At 50.9% G+C, this 22,313-nt stretch overlaps 7 protein-coding genes across 7 annotated transcripts; 3 read left to right on the forward strand and 4 right to left on the reverse strand.

Moving 5' to 3' along the window:
* Positions 1-250: 250 nt before the first annotated feature.
* Positions 251-5,108, forward strand: EURHEDRAFT_528240 (putative ABC multidrug transporter). The gene is made up of 2 exons (XM_040787047.1): positions 251-2,307; positions 2,354-5,108. The coding sequence occupies exons 1-2, from the start codon at positions 577-579 to the stop codon at positions 4,874-4,876; spliced, it is 4,254 nt and encodes a 1,417-aa protein (XP_040642980.1). The 5' UTR covers positions 251-576; the 3' UTR covers positions 4,877-5,108.
* Positions 5,011-12,980, reverse strand: EURHEDRAFT_541171 (putative polyketide synthase; the record flags this gene model as incomplete). The annotated part of the gene is made up of 8 exons (XM_040787387.1): positions 5,011-5,973; positions 6,026-6,343; positions 6,390-10,921; positions 10,970-11,570; positions 11,616-12,141; positions 12,193-12,590; positions 12,637-12,723; positions 12,777-12,980. 8 exons carry the CDS (start codon positions 12,978-12,980, stop codon positions 5,146-5,148), a joined length of 7,494 nt encoding a protein of 2,497 aa, XP_040642981.1. The 3' UTR covers positions 5,011-5,145.
* A 292-nt stretch (positions 12,981-13,272) lies between these two features.
* Positions 13,273-14,119, reverse strand: EURHEDRAFT_135086 (putative DUF341 family oxidoreductase). The gene is made up of 2 exons (XM_040777750.1): positions 14,085-14,119; positions 13,273-14,036 (listed from the first exon to the last, which is right to left on the reverse strand). Exon 2 carries the CDS (start codon positions 13,947-13,949, stop codon positions 13,356-13,358), a length of 594 nt encoding a protein of 197 aa, XP_040642982.1. The 5' UTR covers positions 13,950-14,036; positions 14,085-14,119; the 3' UTR covers positions 13,273-13,355.
* A 249-nt stretch (positions 14,120-14,368) lies between these two features.
* EURHEDRAFT_408575 (TspO/MBR family protein) lies at positions 14,369-15,552 on the forward strand. The gene is made up of 3 exons (XM_040780864.1): positions 14,369-14,618; positions 14,639-14,758; positions 14,858-15,552. Exons 2-3 carry the CDS (start codon positions 14,656-14,658, stop codon positions 15,289-15,291), a joined length of 537 nt encoding a protein of 178 aa, XP_040642983.1. The 5' UTR covers positions 14,369-14,618; positions 14,639-14,655; the 3' UTR covers positions 15,292-15,552.
* A 354-nt stretch (positions 15,553-15,906) lies between these two features.
* EURHEDRAFT_408579 (threonine/serine exporter family protein) lies at positions 15,907-18,726 on the forward strand. Its single transcript, XM_040780865.1, has one exon. It carries the CDS (start codon positions 16,106-16,108, stop codon positions 18,686-18,688), a length of 2,583 nt encoding a protein of 860 aa, XP_040642984.1. The 5' UTR covers positions 15,907-16,105; the 3' UTR covers positions 18,689-18,726.
* A 333-nt stretch (positions 18,727-19,059) lies between these two features.
* EURHEDRAFT_419896 (gamma-glutamylcyclotransferase family protein) lies at positions 19,060-19,374 on the reverse strand (the record flags this gene model as incomplete). The annotated part of the gene is made up of 1 exon (XM_040783331.1): positions 19,060-19,374. A coding segment is annotated over one exon (315 nt), but the record flags the coding sequence as incomplete, so codon positions are not given.
* A 1,616-nt stretch (positions 19,375-20,990) lies between these two features.
* EURHEDRAFT_528245 (mitochondrial DNA replication protein) lies at positions 20,991-22,117 on the reverse strand (the record flags this gene model as incomplete). The annotated part of the gene is made up of 5 exons (XM_040787048.1): positions 20,991-21,203; positions 21,257-21,730; positions 21,778-21,873; positions 21,920-21,960; positions 22,006-22,117. 5 exons carry the CDS (start codon positions 22,115-22,117, stop codon positions 20,991-20,993), a joined length of 936 nt encoding a protein of 311 aa, XP_040642986.1.
* Positions 22,118-22,313: the final 196 nt, after the last annotated feature.

The raw sequence follows: 22,313 nt of genomic DNA on the forward strand, positions 1-22,313 counted from the left end.
GGAACATGCCCCAAAGAGCTAGTCCCGGGAGAAAGCGGGGCCTCCGGGTGAGTCATCGGATGTCGGTGCTACGGAATCCGACAATGCGCCCTTGGCAACATCTCATTGGTTGGAAAAGCAAATTTGTCAGCGGAACAGGGCTAATTGGCAGCCCGTCGGACCGATCAGTGCCTGAAACACCGATGAAAACACCGAGCCGCACGAGAACTATACCGGATTAGGGCATACGAGACGGAACGATAAGGGTCTTCGTAAAGTCAAAATGACAGGTGAATGAGGCTTGCTCCGAATCGGCATATTCTAGCCCCCGAAGACCGTCGGATTTTGACTACAATGAGGAAGACTCGCCCTGTATAGAAAACAAAGATTATCAGTGGAGCTCGGAGTCGGGGTTTCCAGAAGGCATTTTTATTTTTATAATATTATCTCCGTCTGACAGGTTGGGTGCCACGAGTTTTATATGTTGTGTTCCCCTCCTCGGGTGGTTATTCTGCTTCTTCCCTGCTCTTACTTTTATCACGTGTGTCCACTACGTCTATCTTTGAATCTCACCTGAGATAGTCAATCACTGGCAATATGGAGGAGCGTCCTCCTTTCCTGCACGCGACCTCTGAGGTCCGCGAGGATACAGACAGTGCTGCCACTATGAAGCCCGAGGACACCTCGTCTTCTCACTCCCATGAAGGTGCCACCAGCAAGGCTAACGACTGGAGCCTGATGCCCCAAGTCAAGCAGCAGCACGAACGTGATGTCGCCTCTGGGTTCAAACGCCGTGAACTGGGCGTCACCTGGCAGAACCTCAACGTCGAGGTCGTTAGCGCCGAAGCCGCCGTTCAAGAAAACTTCCTCTCGCAGTTCAACATCCCTCAGCACATCAAGGAAGCCCGTCACAAAGCCCCGTTGCGGAAGATTCTGCAGGACAGCCATGGCTCTGTGCGTCCTGGTGAGATGCTGTTGGTGCTGGGACGGCCTGGTTCGGGTTGCACGACGCTGCTGAAGATGCTCGCCAACCAGCGTCGTGGGTACAAGTCTGTTCAGGGTGACGTCCGCTTCGGTTCTATGACCCCTGAGCAGGCCGCGCCGTATCGTGGCCAGATCGTTATGAACACTGAAGAAGAGCTGTTCTTCCCGTCTCTGACTGTTGGTCAGACCATGGACTTTGCAACCCGTCTCAAGGTCCCGTTCAACCTCCCAGAAGGTACCGAATCCCCCGAAGCCTATCGCCAGGAGACCAAGAAGTTTTTGTTGGAGTCCATGGGTATCTCGCACACGGAGGACACCAAGGTCGGTAATGAGTTTGTTCGTGGTGTGTCTGGTGGTGAGCGCAAGCGTGTGTCCATCATTGAGTGTCTGGCCACGCGCGGATCAGTTTTTTGCTGGGACAACAGTACCCGTGGTCTCGACGCCAGTACCGCTCTGGAATGGACCAAGGCTATCCGCGCCATGACAGATGTTCTTGGCCTTTCATCCATTGTCACGCTCTACCAGGCTGGTAACGGTATCTACGATCTGTTCGACAAGGTGCTCGTCCTGGATGAGGGCAAGCAGATCTACTACGGCCCTATGACCGAGGCTCGTCCATTCATGGAAGAGCATGGTTTCGTCTGTCGCGAAGGTTCCAACGTCGCTGATTTCTTGACCGGTGTTACTGTCCCCACGGAACGCAAGATCCAGCCCGGCTACGAGAACCGCTTTCCCCGGACTGCGGAGGCTCTGCGGATAGAGTACGAGAAGTCACCCATCCACGCTCGCATGATCGCCGAATACGACTACCCGACCAGCAACCTCGCAAAAGAACGAACCGATGACTTCAAGGACGCCGTCCTTCACGAGAAAGCCAAACTGCCCAACAACAGCCCCTGGACCGTCAGTTTCCTCGACCAGGTTAAGACCTGCATTCAGCGTCAGTACCTGATCCTCTGGGGAGATAAGGCGACATTCATCATCAAGCAAGTCTCTACCCTGATCCAAGCTCTGATCGCCGGTTCCCTGTTCTACGATGCTCCCAACAACTCCGGTGGTCTCTTCGTCAAATCTGGTGCCCTTTTCTTCTCTCTGCTCTATAACAGTTTGCTGTCCATGTCCGAAGTGACGGACTCGTTCAGCGGTCGGCCTGTTCTCATCAAACATAAGAACTTTGCCTTCTTCCACCCGGCTGCGTTTTGTCTTGCTCAGATTACGGCTGATATTCCTGTCCTGCTCTTCCAAATTTCGATTTTCTCGATCGTGGTTTACTTTATGGTCGGTTTGACGATGTCAGCCGATGCCTTCTTTACCTATTGGATTATTGTCTTCGCCACGACCATGGTAAGTTTTTCCATTCTCTCTCTACTACGGTGACTGATTTCTCCAGGTTATGACGGCTTTGTTCCGTGCCATTGGTGCTATGTTCAGCACGTTCGACGGCGCGTCCAAGGTTTCTGGTTTCCTCATCTCAGCTTTGATCATGTACACCGGTTACATGATTCACAAGCCGCAGATGCACCCCTGGCTCGGATGGATTTACTGGATCGACCCCTTGGCTTACGGTTTCGATGCCCTTCTATCGAATGAGTTTCACAATAAGATAATTCCCTGCGTGGGATCCAACCTTGTGCCCACTGGCCCCGGTTACATGGATACTGAATACCAGTCTTGCGCTGGTGTTGGTGGTGCCAGGCAAGGCGTGAGCTTCGTCACTGGCGATGATTACCTGGCCTCTCTGTCGTACAGTCACGGACACGTCTGGCGGAACTTTGGTATCCTCTGGGCTTGGTGGGCTCTGTTTGTCGTCGTCACCATCATTTCTACGACCGGATGGAAGGCTGCTTCGGAGTCCGGTAACACCCTCTTGATTCCCCGCGAGCGATTGGAAGGTATTCGCCAGGCCACCCGCGCGGACGAGGAGTCCCAGATTGTTGAGAAGCCTGGTAAGTCGGCCGCCGCTGAAGAGAAGAAGCAAGAGAACATCGACAGGCAACTGGTCCGCAACACCTCCGTTTTCACGTGGAAGAATTTGAGCTATACTGTCAAGACTCCCTCTGGTGATCGTCTGTTGCTTGACGACGTGCACGGATGGGTCAAGCCCGGTATGCTAGGTGCGTTGATGGGTTCGTCCGGTGCTGGGAAGACTACTTTGCTAGATGTGCTGGCGCAGCGCAAGACTGAAGGTACCATCAAGGGTTCTATCCTGGTCGACGGACGTCCGTTGCCGGTTTCTTTCCAGCGGTCTGCAGGATACTGTGAGCAGCTGGATGTGCACGAGCCGTTTGCGACCGTTCGGGAAGCTCTGGAATTCTCCGCATTGCTTCGTCAGCCGCGCGATGTGTCGCGTGAGGAGAAGCTTCAGTACGTCGACACGATTATCGATCTCCTGGAACTGCACGACATTGCGGATACTCTTATTGGTCGCGTCGGTGCTGGTCTGAGTGTTGAACAGCGCAAGCGTGTCACCATTGGTGTCGAGCTAGTGTCTAAGCCCAGTATCCTGATATTCTTGGACGAGCCTACCTCCGGTCTCGATGGACAGTCTGCCTACAACACGGTTCGCTTCCTGCGCAAGTTGGCCGATGTCGGCCAGGCTGTTTTGGTTACTATCCACCAGCCCTCTGCTCAGCTGTTTGCCGAATTCGATACTCTCCTGCTATTGGCCAAGGGCGGTAAGACTGTCTACTTTGGTGATATTGGTGATAACGGCCAAACGGTCAAGGATTACTTTGCGCGCTACGGAGCCCCATGCCCAATTGAAACCAACCCGGCTGAGCACATGATTGATGTCGTCTCGGGCCACCTCTCGCAGGGTCGCGACTGGAACCAGGTCTGGTTGGAGTCTCCGGAACATGAAAACGTGGTTCAAGAGCTGGACCAGACCATCGAAGAAGCCGCATCCAAGCCCCCGGGTACGGAAGATGACGGGTACGAATTCGCAATGCCCCTCTGGCAGCAGACGAAGATTGTGTCGCAGCGCATGTGCCTGGCTATCTTCCGTAACACAGACTACGTCGACAACAAGCTCGCACTGCACATCGGATCTGCTCTGTTTAACGGATTTTCGTTCTGGATGATCGGAGATGGCGTCTCGGACATGCAACTGCGCATGTTCACAGTCTTCAACTTCATCTTCGTCGCCCCTGGTGTCATCAACCAACTGCAACCCCTCTTCCTCGAACGCCGTGACATCTTCGAAACCCGTGAGAAGAAGTCCAAGATGTACTCATGGATCGCCTTCGTCACCGCCCTCGTCATCTCTGAAATCCCCTACCTCATCCTCTGCGCCGTCCTCTACTTCGTTTGCTGGTACTACACCGTCGGCTTCTCCTCCGACTCCGACAAGGCCGGCGCCATGTTCTTCGTTATGCTCATGTACGAATTCGTCTACACGGGTATCGGCCAGTTCATTGCCGCCTACGCGCCCAACGCCGTCTTCGCAGCCCTCACCAATCCCCTCGTCATCGGTACCCTGGTATCCTTCTGCGGTGTCCTCGTGCCCTACGCCCAGATCCAAGAATTCTGGCGGTACTGGATGTACTACCTCAACCCATTCAACTACCTCATGGGCAGTATGTTGGTGTTTGGCGTCTACGACACAGACGTGAACTGCAAGCCCAACGAATTCGCCGTCTTCGACACCCCCAACGGTACTACCTGCGGCGACTACCTCTCTACCTTCATGCAGGGTATGGGCGCGAGCATGAACCTCATCAACCCCGATGCAACCTCCAGCTGCGAAGTCTGCCAGTACCGTCACGGAAGCGACTACCTTTACACTGTGAACCTCAAGGAGTACTACTACGGCTGGCGGGATGCAGCGATCGTGTGTATTTTCGCGATTAGCTCGTATGCTTTGGTGTACTTGTTGATGAAGTTGCGGACGAAGCAGTCTAAGAAGGCTGAATAATTTCTCTTTACTCTTTTCAGTTTATTCGATTGATTGAAAAAATACCCCTAGATGTGTTGTTTGGAGTTGGTTTCATTGATTTCATTTGCTTTTATTTTACTGCGCCACGACTTATGGGTGGCTATGGCTATGGCTAGATGATAGATAAGTCTGATATTATGTATTAATCGGAATAGATGCCCTAGGGCTGTACAGGAATAATAACAAACCCATTCTGAACCATCAATTTATCTGGTCTTAATTAATTTATCCTACTACTGCTGCTGATTTTACTCTTCCAATCTAACCAACTTCGACTTGCTCGCAATCTTCGCTGCCAAATCGCCCACCGAACCACTCGCCAGGATATCCAAGATAGGCACAGTACTCTCCACTTTCTCCGTAATCCAGTTCCGTAGTTCCACCGCAACGTGCGAGTCAACTCCGTACTCTGAGATCGGGTTGGAGGGATCAATAGTCTCAACAGACAGAGACAAATGCGCGGCTATCTTTGCGCTGAGGGCAGAATAAATCACACTCATCGCATCGTCAAGTGTCTTCGCCGCAGCCAGGTCCTCGCGAAGTGTATCCATGGCAGCCGCATCACTACCAGCATCCACAGAATCTGCAGACAAGAACCGACGACGATACCGCGCGAACAGCGGCGCATCAAAATTCGCCAGTGACTTCCCCGACCCCTTCCACTCGCCCAAGCCCGTGATAACCTGATGGAACTCAATCGGTTGTGCAATCGCCATGTCAATCAATGCCAACAGCGTCGGTGTATCAGTCCCCTGGAAGCCCTGCTGTTCCATGGCAGCTGCGAGTCCCTGGTGTTCGGCTACGTATCCTACATCTGTAATCACGCCGAGATCGAGTGATACGGTTCTTAGACCCAGGCTGCGCGAGCGGTAGGATGCAAAGGCGTCCATGAAGGTTGAGCCGGCGGCGTAGGCGGCTTGTGTGGCGTTGCCGATTATGCCGCTGATAGAGGAGAGGAGCAGGAAGAAGTCGAGGTTTTCGGAGGGAAGATGGCAGTGGAGGTTCCAGGTTCCACTGTATTTGGGTTGGAGGACGGAGTGGTAGGTTTCGGAGGTCATTTTTTCGATGTGTGTGTCCTGTGTATGTTAGATATGTATTTTTAATTTTAGTGTATGGGAAGGGACATACTTTCAACACCATCGCCGCTTGGATAACACCTCGGATCGGTGGTACTTGTCGTGCCAACTCAGAAACCATGGTCTGCATTTGTCGACTGTTTGAGACATCGCAGGCGTAAACAATCACCCGGACTCCTCGCTCTTCCAATACCCGCACAGTCTCTTTGGACGACTCTTTCGACAGACCACTCCGGTTCACGAAGATGAGGGTTCTTGCTCCGCGCTCAGCCATCCAGAGTGCAGTTGCCCGTCCGATCCCACCAAGTCCACCAACGAGCATGTACGAGGCGTCTGGATGGAGAAGCAGGCCCGCCTTTGGACGAGTTGCCTGATAAGGTCAGTATGGCTCCTGCCTAGGTGCTTGAAAGACCTACCCTAATTAGATCGTTTGGGGCGGCCGTGATCGTCGTGAAATGAGAAGTGTCAAGGTTGAAAGAGTCCAGCACATTTTTGAGCTCAGATATTTTGAATGACTGTAGTAGTGGCGGGCCTTGCAATGTACGATCATGGAAAAGACCCATCACTTGCCGGAAGGCATCATATAGAACACCAGGTTTCTCTCTCCTCAGCGTCTCGAGAGAAAACACCGCGAACATGGCTTCCTTGCCAAACTGCGATAACCTAATATTCTTCGAGCCAGCACCATCCAACTTTATGAACCGTGCATACGTATTGATCTGGTTAGCCAACAGCTTGATGTCCTGGTCGGAGTCGTTGCAGTCGATGACGACGTCAACATCTTTGCCGGTAGACCTCTCAACCATGTCGGTGAAATCATCCACATCACGAACCAAAATCTGATCCTCTAGTATATTGGCTGTGAAGGAAAGGAACTTTTTCTGTGTCTCGTCGGCAACGATGGAGAAAGTACGCGCACCAGTCTGATTGGCGACTTTGACCATTGCTTGACCGTATGCGCTCGCAGCCCCGTTGATGAGAACTGTATCGCCCGGGTCAACACGAGATAAATAATGGAGAACATAAAATGCCATGCAGAATGGTACAGGCAAGGTAGCAGCAACGTCCAAGGACATGCCAGATGGGATCTTCTGGAATGCCTCCGCACGGTCATGATAGATACTAGCTATTGTGCCGGTGCCTAGACAGACGACTTGGTCTCCAATTCCAAAGCCCTGAACGGCCTTACCGATGGCGTATACTGTTCCGCTGCACTGTCTCCCAATGTTCTCCTCGCCCGGTTGGGCCCTGGTATCATCCTTGGTTACTCCGATGACTTGGACTTTGATTCCGACATAGTCTGGTGGAAGCACGGACGCTCGGGTGTCAGCAACAAAATAGAGCTTCTCTATGCTGCTGCTGCTACCGACAACTGCTCTTAGTGGCCTGTTTGGCTGATAGAATGGCTGGTCCGTGAGTACCCGAGGATTCAACGCTGCCGCAAGATGTTTGTTCAGACGAGGCTCCTCCACAACCCGGGGTATAGACAGGATTCCCCCAGATTCAGAATACTCGGTATCGGCGTGAATTGATTGATTGACAAAGAAGCGATAGTGGAACAGTCTGAATATCAGCTCCGCCGCTCGTTCAGCAGAAAGCAAGTCTCGTGCATCAAGATCCAGGGTGACGATCGGTTCAACACCAGACTCTGAGCGCGCTGTTCGAGCAAATCCCGTAATTATCGATGCATCTGAATCTCTGAGACCTAAAGTACCTCCACCGCGTGTGACCCATAGAACACCGGAGCTTTTCAAGAATAATGACTTGACTGTGTCGAAAGTGGCATCATCTGCGTCGGTCATTGAAGGGGCCAGGATATCACTGAGGACGATGCATAACCGTCCTTCTGGTTTTACATGTGCAAGATCTGTTATTCTTGCTGTGAGATGGACCGTGGAGAGCATGTCTTGCAGATAAGGCAGAGAGACAGAGTTACTCTCTTCAGAGATAATCAGTACCTCCACAGGAGTAACAGCAGGAGACTGTTTCAGTGGGCTGCTGAGAATAAGTGACGTATCATCAAACTCGGCAAGATGGTCAACGCCAGAGAATTGTGCCTCTCGAAGCACCTGATCCCATTCGCCAGGTGGCCATCCAGGAAGACAGCCGAAGATAGCAGACTCAATGAGACCGTCATGCCTATGTGCAGGATCTATAAGGACTAGATGGCTGTCCGGCTTGAGCAGCTGGCGAATATTCTTGAAAACTTGCTCTGTCGATCTAGCAGCGTAGATCCCATGTGGAACGACTATGACATCGTATTGGTGTGAAGTAAAGCCCTGCGGCTCGGGGTCGGTTTCGATATCGAGAATATGGAAGTCGATCCACTCTTCGTACTCAGAAAGATTCTTTGCTGCGTCTTCGAGAACAGACTGGTCCGCATCCGTGACTGTGTAGTTCAAGAAACGAGGCGTGGTATCTCTTCCCTCCGAGAAGAGAATTTGGAACTGCGATTGTATTGCCTTTCCTGTCCCTGTTCCAACCTGCAAGACCGACATGGTGGGGTTCTTGTGACCGACTGCCCGCAGATATATAGCTGCCGAGTCGTAGCAGTTATAGAGGCGTTTATCAAGGAGGCCCGAGCTGTAAAGGAGAGTGGCAGCGTCGACCTTGCCTTGTAGGATGGCGGGGATGCTTTCGCCAACGGCAACTAGAAGTTCGCCCGTCGGACCAGTCTTCAATACTTGCTGGATCTGGGACTCGGTAATTTTGGATTCCATCCATGTGTGCTTTTCTGTGATATCGACAAAGAACTTCCAGATTCCTTGGTTTGTTGGTGGAATCTCTGCATTATTGAAAACCTCGACTGCCTGGCGGATATAATGCAATGCACATTTTTCAAGGAGTCTATTAACTGGCTTCGTCACGCATCCAACGCCCAGCATATATGATATATCATCCCTAGATAGCAGATCTGGATCTATCTGCCAATCTATTCTGTACGCAATACGAGTCTCCTTCGCTGCGGTCTTGGGTGAGTCGCTTGCAAGCCTTCTGCATCGAAGGTCAGAGATAGACACCGCAGTTCCAGAGGTCTGGGCATCGGAGACTTGAATCGAAGCAAGGACATCTTGCTCGCCTTGCTCCCGGACTTGTGTAGACACATCCAGTTTGCTCCCTGGTGCTGTAGTAATATTACTAGACACGTAGATTTCGCCGATGGATATTGGAATAGGTGGTTCTAGTGTGCCATCCAAGGTACCTGGTAGGCCTGGAAAGATGGAATGGAAGACAGCATCCAATGTGCACGGGTGAATTATATATGGATGCTGGTAGTTCATGGGCATCACAGCCGCTGTATTAGGGACAGTGATCTCTGCAATACAGTTGTGTGATACGTAACGGGCTGCTGTCATATTGGCAAACGTTGACCCGTATTCCAAGCCAGCAGCTGCAAGCGTCTCGTAGAATCGTGCAACGTCCAAACTCGTGAAACTGTACCCATTGGCCTTAATTTCTGTGCGGAGATCGATACATCCGGGGAATGCATATTTAACACTGACAAACCCCTTGCAATGCTGTGTCCAACGATTATCGTCTGATGCTGAATAAACATGGAACTCATACGACCTGTCAGGACCATCTGCTGCGCACTCCCTGAGGGAAATCATGACCTCCGTGGATGAAGTTTCGCCGACGACTAGGGCGGACTGTATCGATACGTCCCTCAGCAGATACCCAGTGACAGCTACATTAGACGATGTCCCCGAGATATGCTGTGATACCGCCTCTATCGCCATAGCGATGTACCCAGCTGCCGGATAAACGATATTGGACTGGATCTTGTGATCCTTGAGCCATGGGATCTCGGCCACGCGGATATAATTCCTCCATCGGGGCTCAAATGGACACGACACAGAATCTGATATACCGAGGAGGTCTGTACGTGGGAACTTCCGGTTCCGATAAGCCTTGCTAATTCGCGACTCGGCCCAGTATGACCGGGAATGATTCCACGCATACGGCGGAAGGTCAACGAGGAGATGAAGTTGATCGTTCGTAGGATTATTCAATGCTTTGAAGTCCACCGGGTAACTGGATGCTGCGAGCATCGCCGCTACGGATAAAGCTGTCGATATCGCATTTTGCTTCCGAACGAGGACACTCCCGTAGGAAATTTCAGCAGCAGAGAGCTTTGGATCAGGCTTGAAGATCTGCTTGATAGCACCGGACATAGCAGAGTGTGGCCCAACCTCGATCAACGTATCGACGTTGACTTTTTGTGAACGTTTTGCGCGTTTGGTGTTTGCATTCCGTTGCCTTTGGCCTGTTTCAAAGCAGAGCGTGCGCAAAGAATCAGAGAATTTGACCTGACCAAGTAAATTGCGCACCCAATAGTTGGCTCCGAGCTCAAATGAAAGAAGCTCGGTTCCTGTTACGGATGAGAAGAATGATATTCCTTTGGCCTGGCTATCTGTTTCCCGTGGCTTGACATGAGCGATTGATTCCAGATATTGAGTGGCTATCTGTTCCATATGATGAGAATGGTAGGCGACATCAACTGCCAATCGACGACTGAAAAATTGCTTATCGCTGAGAAGGATTTCGAGCTCCTCGATTGCTGGAAGGTCACCAGAGATAGTCACGCTAGACGGGCTGTTTACACAAGCCACGACAGCCTTACCAGATTGTAGTATCTCCAGATAGGGCTGGACATCTTCTGCGGAAATACCCAGGGCAAGCATGCCACCTTTCTTCAGTCCCTCATTTGCAATTCTACTAGCTGCAACACCTCGATGGTACGCAATCGACATTGCATCCTCCATGGTCAGAGCACCAGCTGCGTACGCGGATGCAATTTCCCCACTGGAATGACCCGTTACCGAGTCGGGGACGATGCCCCAGCTTGCGAGGAGATCTACCAAGGCTATCTGTAACGCAGAGCATAATGGCTGACTGTAGAGAGGATGGCTCAGTTGGGCAGGATCTTCGTTTGTCCAAATCTCATCTGACTCAGTTAGTAACGGCTCTTGATGTGCATATAGCCATGGCTTACCTATAACACTGAACGGAGCCCCAATGTGTTTTAAATACTCATCGATAGCCTCGATAGATTTCCGGAAAATAGGATAGGCACCAAGCAGCTCCTTTCCCATTCCGGGCGATTGAGCACCCTGTCCAGTGAAGACGAATCCAACGGTAGGCTTCTTGGTACTCCTCTTGACCTTAATCTTGCTGGATAAGGCCCCCGCAATCTCAGCGGCCGTTCCGCCAGTAACTGCGACTTTGCATGGTAGTCTTGTGCGGTGGTCATTGAGTGTAAAGGCTAGATTGTTCATAAAGGTATCGTCCGTCAGCGGCTCTCTCTCGAGGAGATATTTGCGTATTTTCTCTGCCTGTTTCGTGCATGAGACATCATCGAAACCAGAAATCATGATGATTCGAGATTTCGAGGACTGAGCATCGTGGCTTGCAGTCCCGTTTGAGGTTGCCACTGGAGATTGCAGTTTCCGGTAGAGTCCGCTCAGACCTCGTCTGGAGAGATATCCCACAGCATCCTCGAGGATAATATGAGCATTGCTACCACCGTATCCGAAGCTATTTACGGAGACGCGATGAGGACCTGGGCTGTCCCATACTTCAGGCTCCAGTTGTATCTTCACTTGTTAGCATAGTCTAGAAACATTGGAGTGAATTCTCACCTTGAGCTTCCACTCATCCAGCAGAATTCGCGGGTTGAGTGTGGTAAAATTGCGGTTTGGGAGAAAGGACCTATTCTCCAGCATGAATACAGCTTTAATCACGCCAGCAATGCCACTTGACCCCTCCAAATGACCGACGTTTGTCTTGATGGACCCAATACGCAGAGGTGTTTCGGGGGCACGGCCTGGCCCAAAAACCCTTGCCAGAGCTGAAGTCTCAATGGGATCGCCCGCTTGTGTGCCCGTACCGTGAGCCTCGACGAATTCTGTTTCACGAGGATCGAGGCCAGCCGTGTTGTACACATCCCGGATCAGAGCTTCTTGTGCGGCGCCGTTGGGTAACGTGATACCAGGGGTGCGGCCATCTTGGTTGGATCCAGAACCTCGGATAACAGCGCGGATAGTGTCTTTGTCTCGAAGCGCATCTTTGAGAGGCTTGAGGATTAAGCAGCCAACCGCCTCGCCGCGAGCATATCCATTCGCATTGTCATCGAATGTATAGCAACGTCCGTCGGAAGATAGAAATCTTACACGTGAGTTAATGATATTGGGTGATCTTTATAGGACAGAAACTTACTTCATCATACTCATGGTCGTCATGAATTCGTGACTGAGGACAATGTTGACACCCGCCGCCATAGCCATCGTGGCATCACCTGTTCTCAAACTCTGGCAAGCCAAATGAAGAGCCACCAAGCTCCCGGAACACGCAGTGTCAACGGTCACACTAGGTCCTTTGAGGTCATAAAAGTACGACACCCGGTTTGCTGTCATAGCACGAGACTGTCCAGCATTTGTGCATTGGTACATGGAGACAGCCTCCGGATCACGAAGAAGAAGGTCGGTATAGTCTGAATTAAAGGAGCCAACGAAACAGGAGGTCTTGGTACCAGTTATCTGGGGGAGGGGGATACCGGCATTTTCGAGCCCTTCATGTACAACCTCGAGAAGAAGTCTTTGCTGGGGATCCATAGACTGTAGTGATTAGCTAAGTACACTAACCTGAATGCATAGCACATACAGCTGCTTCGTCGCTGGTCATATTGAAAAACGGAGCGTCAAACAACGAGATATCTTCTGTAAGGAAATGACCGTCTTGGACATTTATCTGGGGCATTGTTAGTCCACTGGTGACTGACCCTCTGGCAAGTTCCCTCGTACCGTCCCGTGCCTTGAATGGTCTGGATGGAAGAAAGCATCGTTATTCCACCTTGATTGGGGGATCCGGGTTCGTGCTTCACGACCATCGAGTATCATCTGCCAGAGTCTTTCAACATTGGTTGCATCTCCTGGGCCACGGAAGCCCATGCCCACGACGGCTACGGGCATGGACTTATCGTTATTGAGTTCATAGTCGTAGGGCATTGCAAGGGAGTACGATGCAGCATCGAACGTGCTGGACGACATGGTTTCCAAGATTATTAGACTATTTATCGAGAGCTTAAAGTGCGTAGATCTTCATGGCCATTGGAAGAAAAAGGCCAATTTCGAGTAAATACTATATTGATAGTATGATATTTTCCGCTATCGATTCGGGTGAAACGCGAAAATGTACCGACCATAGGTCCCGGTGATATACGGTACAATGTGGGACAGAACTATGATTCCATTGCCAAGGATTTTATATAGATATGAACCAAAAAAAAAAAATAAAAATAAAAATAAATAAATAAAAAAAAAAACCAAAACACGCCGTAGCGTAGGCATCCATAATAAGAATGTCCGCAATAAACGCCGGACTCATCTGGTAGTCAAACTTACCAAGACGGCCAATTTACGAATGGCGGCTGCCATTTGGGCCACGTTCTTTCTGTCTCCCGGGATGTCGTGACCTTTGGAATGGACGATCCAGGTTGAGGTCGGGGAACATAACTCATGCAGGGCCCGTGAATATTCCAATAGCCAATCCTGGGCGCCTGCAATGCTAACTGTCGGTAGGGACAAGTAGCCCTCCAATCCCATGTCAATGACAGGCTTCTCCCCTGGATTCATCCGAAACGGGGGAAGGGAATTGATAAAGATAGCACAGCGAACAAGAGGCGGGTCATGTGGGAATCGCTCGGCGTGTTGTATGAGGAATCCAGCAGCTAAGGTGCCGCCATGTGAGAAGCCAAGGATACCATCGAATGGACCCTCTTCCTCAATGGCCGTATAGAGCTGATCATAGGCGTCCAGGACATCGGAATCATCAAAATCGGAAAAAGACCGGGGAAACTTGTAGTAGCTGTAGTAGGGACCGTCGAAATAACCAGCAATTCCCGGGCCAGGGCCAGAGTCGCATTCGCCTTCCAGGAAATGGAAAGTGGCAGTGTTGTCTTGCCGTAGGTCGGACATTAAGGGTCCTGGTACAGGGTCGAACGATGAGTATGGAATAAACTACCAGAATATTCTGTGTGACATACCCAATTGGGACTGAAGGATCTACGACTGTTAGAGAGAGAACATGGTAGCGCGCATGAACGGACTGACCTTGATGCTGGTTCCCCAGCCATGAAGACAGAGCAACCGTAGGGGCATTTTGGATAGGGAGGCTGTGAGAAAATCACCGGATGGTGAGATTGATGGCGAGATTCCATCACTATCTTTATACCTGCTACATTCAAGCAAATCATGGACAAAGGTGGGCTTCATGGCAATTGCCTGTCGGGGTGTTTTGGAGGTTGTGGGACGAGTGGTGAAGAGAAAACCACCGTGAGTGTCCAGGATGGAGCAAGTGCATTGTGCCTGATAGATGAGAAACAGTGGAGAGCGGAGAGCGGAGAGCGGAGAGCGAAGAGAAGAGAGTAGTATACAGTGAGTAGCAGTAGCAGTGGTAGCAGTGGTAGTAGTGGTGGTGGTGGTGGTAATGTAGAGAGGGAGGTGAGCATCCGGAAGACCGCCAAGACCAACCACGATGACGTCGTTGGAATTCCAAGCAGGGAACCACGACTTCACTACGAAGTACTCCTGTTTTCTCTGCTTCTCTGCTTCTGTGCTGTTTTCTCAACACTCAATTCCACCCTTGGATATACATGCGCACATACAGTGTATCACAGCTAACATGCCGTGGTCATTTGCTCTCCCCCAGGCAGTGTTTGCCTCGCCAATTCTTTCCACGACCAGCCCCCTGGCGGCGGGAATGTTGACGGGCTACCTGGTTAACCGTGAGTGAATAATGCAAGAGAACACCTTGAGAACCTTGAGAACCTTGAGAGTGGTAAGAAGACGCACAGATGCTAATGTCTGACGAATTGAGTGTATAGGAGGCGGCACGACCAAAGCCAAGTATGGCAGCATCCGGCAACCTCCGTTTCGCCCCCCGACGTGGCTCTTCCCTGCAGTCTGGACACTGCTCTACCCACTGATGGGCTACGCTGCCCACCACGCAACGACGACAGGCCTATCAGCATCGACCTTCTCCCCGGAGATCCGTGATTTGACCAAGACCTCGCAGACACTTTACACAGCCCAATTGGTGTTCAATTATTTGTGGATGCCGCTATTCTTTGGACTCCGGCGTCCCGATCTAGCCTTGGCGGATCTGGTCGCGATAGGGGGGAATGTGGCTGGATTGCTGCATCTCTGGTGGCAAATTGACCGGACTGCGTTTTGGATGCTAGTGCCATATGCGAGTTGGGTGGGATTCGCAATGTATCTGAACATTGGCGTTGGATGGTTGAATAACTGGCGGATATAGACCCCTGTAAGTACTCAAGAGTACTCGGAATGATAATCGACTGCCGATCTATTGCAAGCTCAATAGCAATAATTCCGATTGATATCACGTGCGGTCTACGGGCCAGAAATAGAAATGCCAATCCGAAACGAAGTCTAGACCGGGACCGTTTTTATGCGCTTTCTATGTGGTAAGGCTACGTGGGTCTTTTAGTTGAATTGAGAAGCTGTTATATCTGCAGTAGTAGTGGTAGTGGTAGTAGTAATAGTATTCTTTATCTGTGCTTTACTCTACTAACTGAATGCTATCTATACTCAGGGCGTGCATCGATTGCAGACCGTGCATAAATACTGTGCATGCATAAAATGCACGAACAGGCCAATCAGAGATCGCGCTTTGACGTTTGCCACTGTGGAACTGCCAGATCCACCCATTGCGCGTGTTTGATTATTCATCTATACTCCGTTATGCTTCCTTTTGCGCTAGAAGAGTTTTCGTATGCAGCAGTTAGTATGTATAGTAGTGCACAGTAGTGGATAGCAGCAGTAGTGTACAGTTAAAGCTACTGAGATCTAGACCCATATATAGCTATAAAGAGCATGGTATAAAGAACAAAAAAGCCGGCAAAATCACTCAATGGGCTGCAGGCCAGTCGCTTATTGGCTCCACGATGAGATCATCCATGGATCCTCCTATTCTAGACTTTCTGGTGATTTCTCTATATTCACATATAATCTCTCTCCACCCTTCCTCCCCTCTCCTCCTCTCTCCTACCATGTAAAGCCCATAGCCATTCGTTTCCCGCCCTCCCCTTTAGAGTACACTCGTTTCATTCATGTCGCAAGACACCCCTCCCACCCCTCCGACTCCTCCCACTCCTCCCGATCACGCGGACTTCCAGGACCTCCGTCTCAGTCCGGAACACCATGATCATGATCAATTCTTATCCCCCACCCCGACTTTGAATCGAGTCAATTCCATAGAACTGGGCCTGCAGGATGACCGCGAGGGTCTTGCTCACGACCACAATGAGCGCCCTCAACCTCCCGAAGCACCTCCCAGTCAACCACATCGAGGCCTCCGGGTGCGCTTTCGCTCGTTCAGCCACTCCTCCCGGGACCGAGTCGTCTCGGATCGCTCTGATACGTCCTCCCGTCCGTTACTACCCGCTCCCGATCTCTCCCGGGACCTGACGGAGATTTCGTTTGCGGAACGAGAGACTGGAGATGTCGAGCAGGGGAGGAAGGGACAACCAGATCAGCTTTCGCCGTCTAGCATTATCTCTAACCCTTTCGAGTCCAATGAGGGCATCTCCGACAGAACCGGTTCGACCAAAGAACGCTTTCTGGCGGCAGGTCAATTGCTACGACAGAAGACCACGCGGCTCACGGAAAGACTTGGACGTCCGCCTGATGAGGGTGAAGCGCTGGGAGCTTCCCTCTTGCCCGATGATCTCGAAGGTGGCTTGGCCATGGAAAACCTGCCCAATGAGAAGCACCCGATAGAAGAGGAAAAGACGGACGATGAGAGTCCACTGCCTGCCCCCAGTGCGGAGGCTCATCGGCTGGTGCGCACCATGACCCAAGCCCAGGCACGACGACGCAAGCCTCGCCCTGCATACATTCGTTCGGGTCAGAGTACGCCCGAAGGCTCACTCCGCCCGGGCTCTTGGTACGGCTCGAGCCGCAATGTGGGTGGTATCTTAGGCCAATTGCTCCGCCTGCAGGCCACCCAGACGAACAGCAGTAGTACTAGCAGAGAGAGTCTTGTCACAGACACAGAGTCCGACAGTGAGATCTCCTCCGGGGCTGCTACTCCGGGAACCTCGACCCCTGGCGCTGGCACCGTCACTCCCAGTGCTGTCTTCCCCGGTGCTGCGACCCCCGGCACAGCAACCCCCAAGAAAGAGAAGCTGAAATGGTACAAGAAACCGCAACACCAGTCGACAGCCTCCCTGGTTGAGGCGTCGATGAACCTCAGCAAGCCCACTCTTCCGCTGAACGAAGCCTCATTTGCCCCGAAGCCGAAGAAAGGAAAGAAGCGCAAGACCCGCCTGGAGGACGAAATCCGTGTCACGGTACACATCGCAGAGATCATAGCCCGTCAGCGGTATATCATACAGCTCTGCCGTGCCCTGATGCGGTATGGTGCACCTACCCACCGTCTCGAGGAGTACATGAAGATGACTGCTCGGGTGCTGTCTGTGGAGGGCCAATTCCTGTATCTCCCTGGCTGCATGATCATGTCCTTTGACGATCCTGCCACGCGCACGGCTGAAGTCAAATTGGTCCGGATGGTGCAGGGCGTCGATCTGGGCCGGCTGGCCGACACCCACAATGTTTACAAGAACGTTGTCCACGACCTTATCGGCGTTGAGGAGGCCACTCAGGAACTGGATGAGATCATGCAGCGCAAACCGCGGTTCAACAAATGGATGCTTGTTTTCATCTATGGCCTGGCCAGTGCAGCCGTCGGGCCTTTCGCCTTTGGTGCACGGCCAGTGGACATGCCAATCTCCTTTTTCCTTGGTTCCCTCGTGGGGTTCATGCAGCATGTGTTGTCCCCGAAATCCGTGCTCTATTCCAACGTGTTCGAAGTCACCGCTGCCGTTCTGACGTCCTTCCTGGCCCGTGCGTTTGGCAGCATTCATGTCAATGGCGAGCCCCTGTTCTGCTTCTCTGCCCTAGCGCAGTCGTCGATTGCCTTGATTTTGCCCGGTTTCCTCGTCCTCTGCAGCAGTCTGGAGCTCCAGTCGCACCAGATCATCGCCGGGTCGATTCGGATGGTGTATGCCATCATCTATTCGTTGTTCCTCGGTTATGGTATCACCGTTGGTATCACCGTCTATGGGTTAATGGATTCCAGTGCTACGTCACAACAGAAATGTACCAATCAGGACGTTTACGGCAACGAGTACCTTCAGCACTTCCCGTTTGTCCCGATCTTCGCTGCGTTCCTCGCCGTTATCAACCAGGCGAAGTGGAAGCAGATGCCCGTGATGATCCTCATCGCCCTTTGCGGCTACATCACGAACTACTTCAGCACCAAGAAACTCGGAAGCAATTCCGAAGTCGCCAATACCGTTGGCGCATTTACCATTGGCGTGCTTGGGAATCTCTACAGCCGTGTCTGGCACGGTCATGCCGCGACGGCCATTTTACCGGGTATCTTCGTCCTGGTGCCGTCAGGACTGGCATCCAGTGGCTCCTTGATCGCGGGCCTAAAGTACGCAGATCAAGTCCGGGATAATCTTCACACGTCCGGGGACAGCAACATCTCCTCGACCCAGGACACCTCGCTGGCGAGCCTGGGTTTTGGAATGATTCAAGTCGCTATTGGAATTACGGTTGGATTGTTTATTGCCGCATTGATTGTTTATCCGTTTGGGAAACGACGGAGTGGATTGTTCAGTTTCTAATGTGGATATGGTTGGTTTACCCGAGTATATATTTAGACGATTTGCATGGTTTATGTTTGGGGTTTTGTTTTTTTTTTTTTTTTTTTGTTTTTTTATTGGCGCAGGGCGATAGAGCAGTTTAAGAGGACACATACTTGGCGATTTGTTTGTAAATGTAGCATACTGACGGCGACGCGATATGTTTGGCTTTTATGGTTTAATGAGCGAGATACCATTTGAATCAACACCACAGCCTTTTAGCAATATCTTCGATCACAATAATCCGGCGACATCATGAGTAATCCGCGGAGTCATAATCATGAACTCCCTAGCGACTCCATACTGACATGAACCCAATCCTGAGTGTCGGTAGGCTCCAGAAACGCTTCTGCATCACCAACATGCTTGAAAACATTCCCAGGAATCCTTGTCACCTTATTGCCGTCCCGGAAATGTACCAGGCACGGCGCCACCTTGTATTGCTTAGAGTGACACTCCCGTAGCTTCGCGCCTTCTGCCTCTGAGCCGACAAAATATGCGTATCCCTTCACCTCTTCTGCCCGTGGACCGTCGATCAACGCTGGTAGATTATTTTTTCTTGCTACCGTGTACCCGACAATATATGCTTCGTGGAGCTTGGGCGCCTCGTCCAGGTTCAGGATTCGTTTCAGCGTCGCAGGATCAGTCATCGACCCGTAGAAAAAGTAGTATACGGGATATTGGAGAAGAGAGATATGTGGACTGTGCGGGATGTTCCGATGTCTGGCTAGCATGATCTCTTTTAGAGAGGGCATGTTGCTGGCGTGCGTTTCCTCCTTCCGGTGCAGATGCAATATTTTCAGTGAAGTGGGATGGTAGTTGTGTAAGTAATATGTAGAAGTGAATATGACAAGTCGATGAGGAAATGGGTGCCTCATATGGGTTGGCCTGAGGGCTCTTCATTTCCTTAGTTTTCTGGCTCTTCATCTTCATCTGCATCTCCGTCTTTTGTCCCTTAACGTTCATCCATTAGTCCAATAACTATTGCATATCAATATATCGTTCTTACAGCATCTCCGTAACAATCCTACATTGATTCCCTATTCTCGAGATTTCAGTGGCATCGATCTAAGGCTTTATATTATCCTTGAATAGCACACAGCAAACATTATAAACATTGCGCAGACCACGCAACTGTCACGTTTGAGATAAACAGCCCTGGATGCTGGGGCTCGTTCTTATAAACCAGTCACCGCGAACCGACTCCCTGAGAGTGATACTACTCTCCAAATAACGCACCGTGTGAGTGATTGCCTTTATCAGGAGGATTGCGCAGATCGTTGATGTGCTTACAGGGGGGATGAAAGTAGTCCCAAGAGCAGCTTTATTGCCTCTAGCTCAGAGGAAAAGAGGAGTTGTTCGCCCGGGGATTTCCTAAAATGACAGAATTACGGCAAACAAAGATCGCAGCACATGTGCACGTCTCAAAGGCCACTGGATGCACACGCCTGTTAGTCTGTGGAGCTATCCTAGATTCTGAACTGGCCTTCGAAGCCGCGATAGTCCACAAGCACCGCAAGGATACATTTGCAAGAAGCAACTGGATAGACAACGAGCCTCCGAGAAACAGGCCCAAAGACATGACGATGACTTGGATCAAGCGAACTGTCATCCTGGGTGAAGTTCTAAGCTTCAGGGACCATACTGATTGAAGCATTAGGGCTGGAAATATCTCCCAAATCGCGAAATCAGAACTACAGAGTTTCGACGCAGGGCCCCATGCACATTGGCGGAAGCCTGATGTGAACGGGTGTAGCCTCACGATTTATCCTAGCGGCTAGCTCCTGAATTATGTTGTTCAGTATCAGAGAATTAGCGGCGGCTTGGAGTGCTCCTCGAGGGTTCTCACTTCAAGACCATGCAAATGCCAAAACTGTTCAAACACGGCAGCTTCAACACCTGGGACGAACCAGTCCCGGTCGGAGCTCTTGAATAAAACCAGGAGTGCTGACGAGATGCGTAATTGCTGCTGATAGAGGGGAACATATTCAAGCATTCTGCGTAAGCCGTGTTTAGGAGTGCGCTCAACACCGCATGGAAACTCTGGGCGATACCCCCGCTCGATTCGATTTAATACGTCAATAAAAACTAAGCCATTTATGATATAGTAATTTTCACAATTATGAAGCCATGAGACTATTTGATCTTGTGTAGTTTTTGTAGGTTATGTACGGGCTTTGCATCATTTCCAGGCTTGCTGAAATGCGTGGCATTTGAAGCAATCCAGAATTTCCAAAATCCCAGCACTGTCAACATCAATAGAGAATTACTCCTCCTCCAGCTGTCAAGCGGGTTGTGGCAATAGCTCCTTCACGGTGTCTCCAAACCCTACCATACAAATAGTGGCCCATGCTGCCACTCCAATCCGAGGCGCAACCCCTCGGAAAAGACCCTTAACGCCCGATGTTTTGATAACGTGCGTGAAAGTCGAAACAATAGTTGGGTATGCAGGGCGCGTTGGATCATTTTTCATGGACTGCATTTCCACCCGGAGGACCTACGCAGAAGTCAGTTTACTGGACAATGAGATTTGACATCTGGTTTCGCTACCTCAAATGGCTGGTTCCAACAACTCAGCGCACCACCAATAGTCGACGCGAAGATTTTCTCTCCAAACCGCAACTTTTCCTGTTTAGACTTTCCCGTGATACTCCGAATGGTCTCTTCGGCAAATCGAGAAATCCCAATCCGTGAGGACCATCCGGTAATCTGGCGGAGAGCCACGGCATTCACACCTTTATACACACCTTGGATGCCCTTTTCTCGGAGGATTTGAACAAATACACGCATTGGACTGGAAGGTTTCTTGCCTGACTTGGATACTTCCTTAGATCTTGTTACTTCGACAGTCTTCATGCAAGTCGTCACGCCCATTGTCAAGTATGCTTGAGCAAAGCCTCCACTGATGCCACCGAGGGCACCACATACGGTGGGCGAAGCATTGAGCTTCATTCGTGCATGGTGCTCAATCTCCGTAGAGGTTAATACTAGGATTGCTCCTTTAGTGCACGCTTCTAGCCAAGCCTATGCAGGTCAGTCATGTGCGCATATGCAAGACGAGATGCACATACCCAGGGAATTAATCCCTGATAAAACGCTGTGAAACCTCCACGCAACCACGTTTTTCGCACGCCGTCCTTTAATGTATCGTGTCTATTGGCTGCAAGCTGTATCCCTTAGTAATTTCGTCGTTATACTTTTGCGGCTGCATACATGTGTCTTGACAACTTCCATCGGTTGACCCAGACTCGTGACTACTCTGTCAGCCTCTAGTAGGAATATTCGTTCACTTGGCATACCTTGAAAGACATTCATTATGGCCCCGACTCCGAGATTCCGGTAGGGAATAGCTCTCCGTTCTCGAGTAACGCCATTTCCGGTGAGCCTGGGTCGATGAACTTGTAAAGCCATTGCATAAAATTGTTTTTAACAATTCGAATAATCGCGATAGACAGGCTATCTTGTGATCCTTCGGGCTGCCATAAAAATGACAGGACCGGAAGCATCCGAAGTGATCATCGGCCTTTTCCGATGGGCCTATCGGGTTGTATAACCGGCGTCCAGAAGAAGTGGAGATGATAGCAGGATAATAGTATAGAAGTCCCTC

Source organism: Aspergillus ruber, assembly GCF_000600275.1.
Source record: "Aspergillus ruber CBS 135680 unplaced genomic scaffold scaffold00002, whole genome shotgun sequence".
Classification (NCBI taxonomy): Eukaryota; Fungi; Ascomycota; class Eurotiomycetes; order Eurotiales; family Aspergillaceae; genus Aspergillus; species Aspergillus ruber.

Coding starts and splice junctions, on each gene's coding strand:
- EURHEDRAFT_528240 (XM_040787047.1), top strand. CDS start 577: ATGGAGGAGCGTCCTCCTTTCCTGCACGCGACCTCTGAGGTCCGCGAG. Junction 2,308..2,353: donor TTGTCTTCGCCACGACCATG/GTAAGTTTTTCC, acceptor TGATTTCTCCAG/GTTATGACGGCTTTGTTCCG.
- EURHEDRAFT_135086 (XM_040777750.1), bottom strand. CDS start 13,949: ATGTCCGACCTACGGCAAGACAACACTGCCACTTTCCATTTCCTGGAA.
- EURHEDRAFT_408575 (XM_040780864.1), top strand. CDS start 14,656: ATGCCGTGGTCATTTGCTCTCCCCCAGGCAGTGTTTGCCTCGCCAATT. Junction 14,759..14,857: donor GACGGGCTACCTGGTTAACC/GTGAGTGAATAA, acceptor TTGAGTGTATAG/GAGGCGGCACGACCAAAGCC.
- EURHEDRAFT_408579 (XM_040780865.1), top strand. CDS start 16,106: ATGTCGCAAGACACCCCTCCCACCCCTCCGACTCCTCCCACTCCTCCC.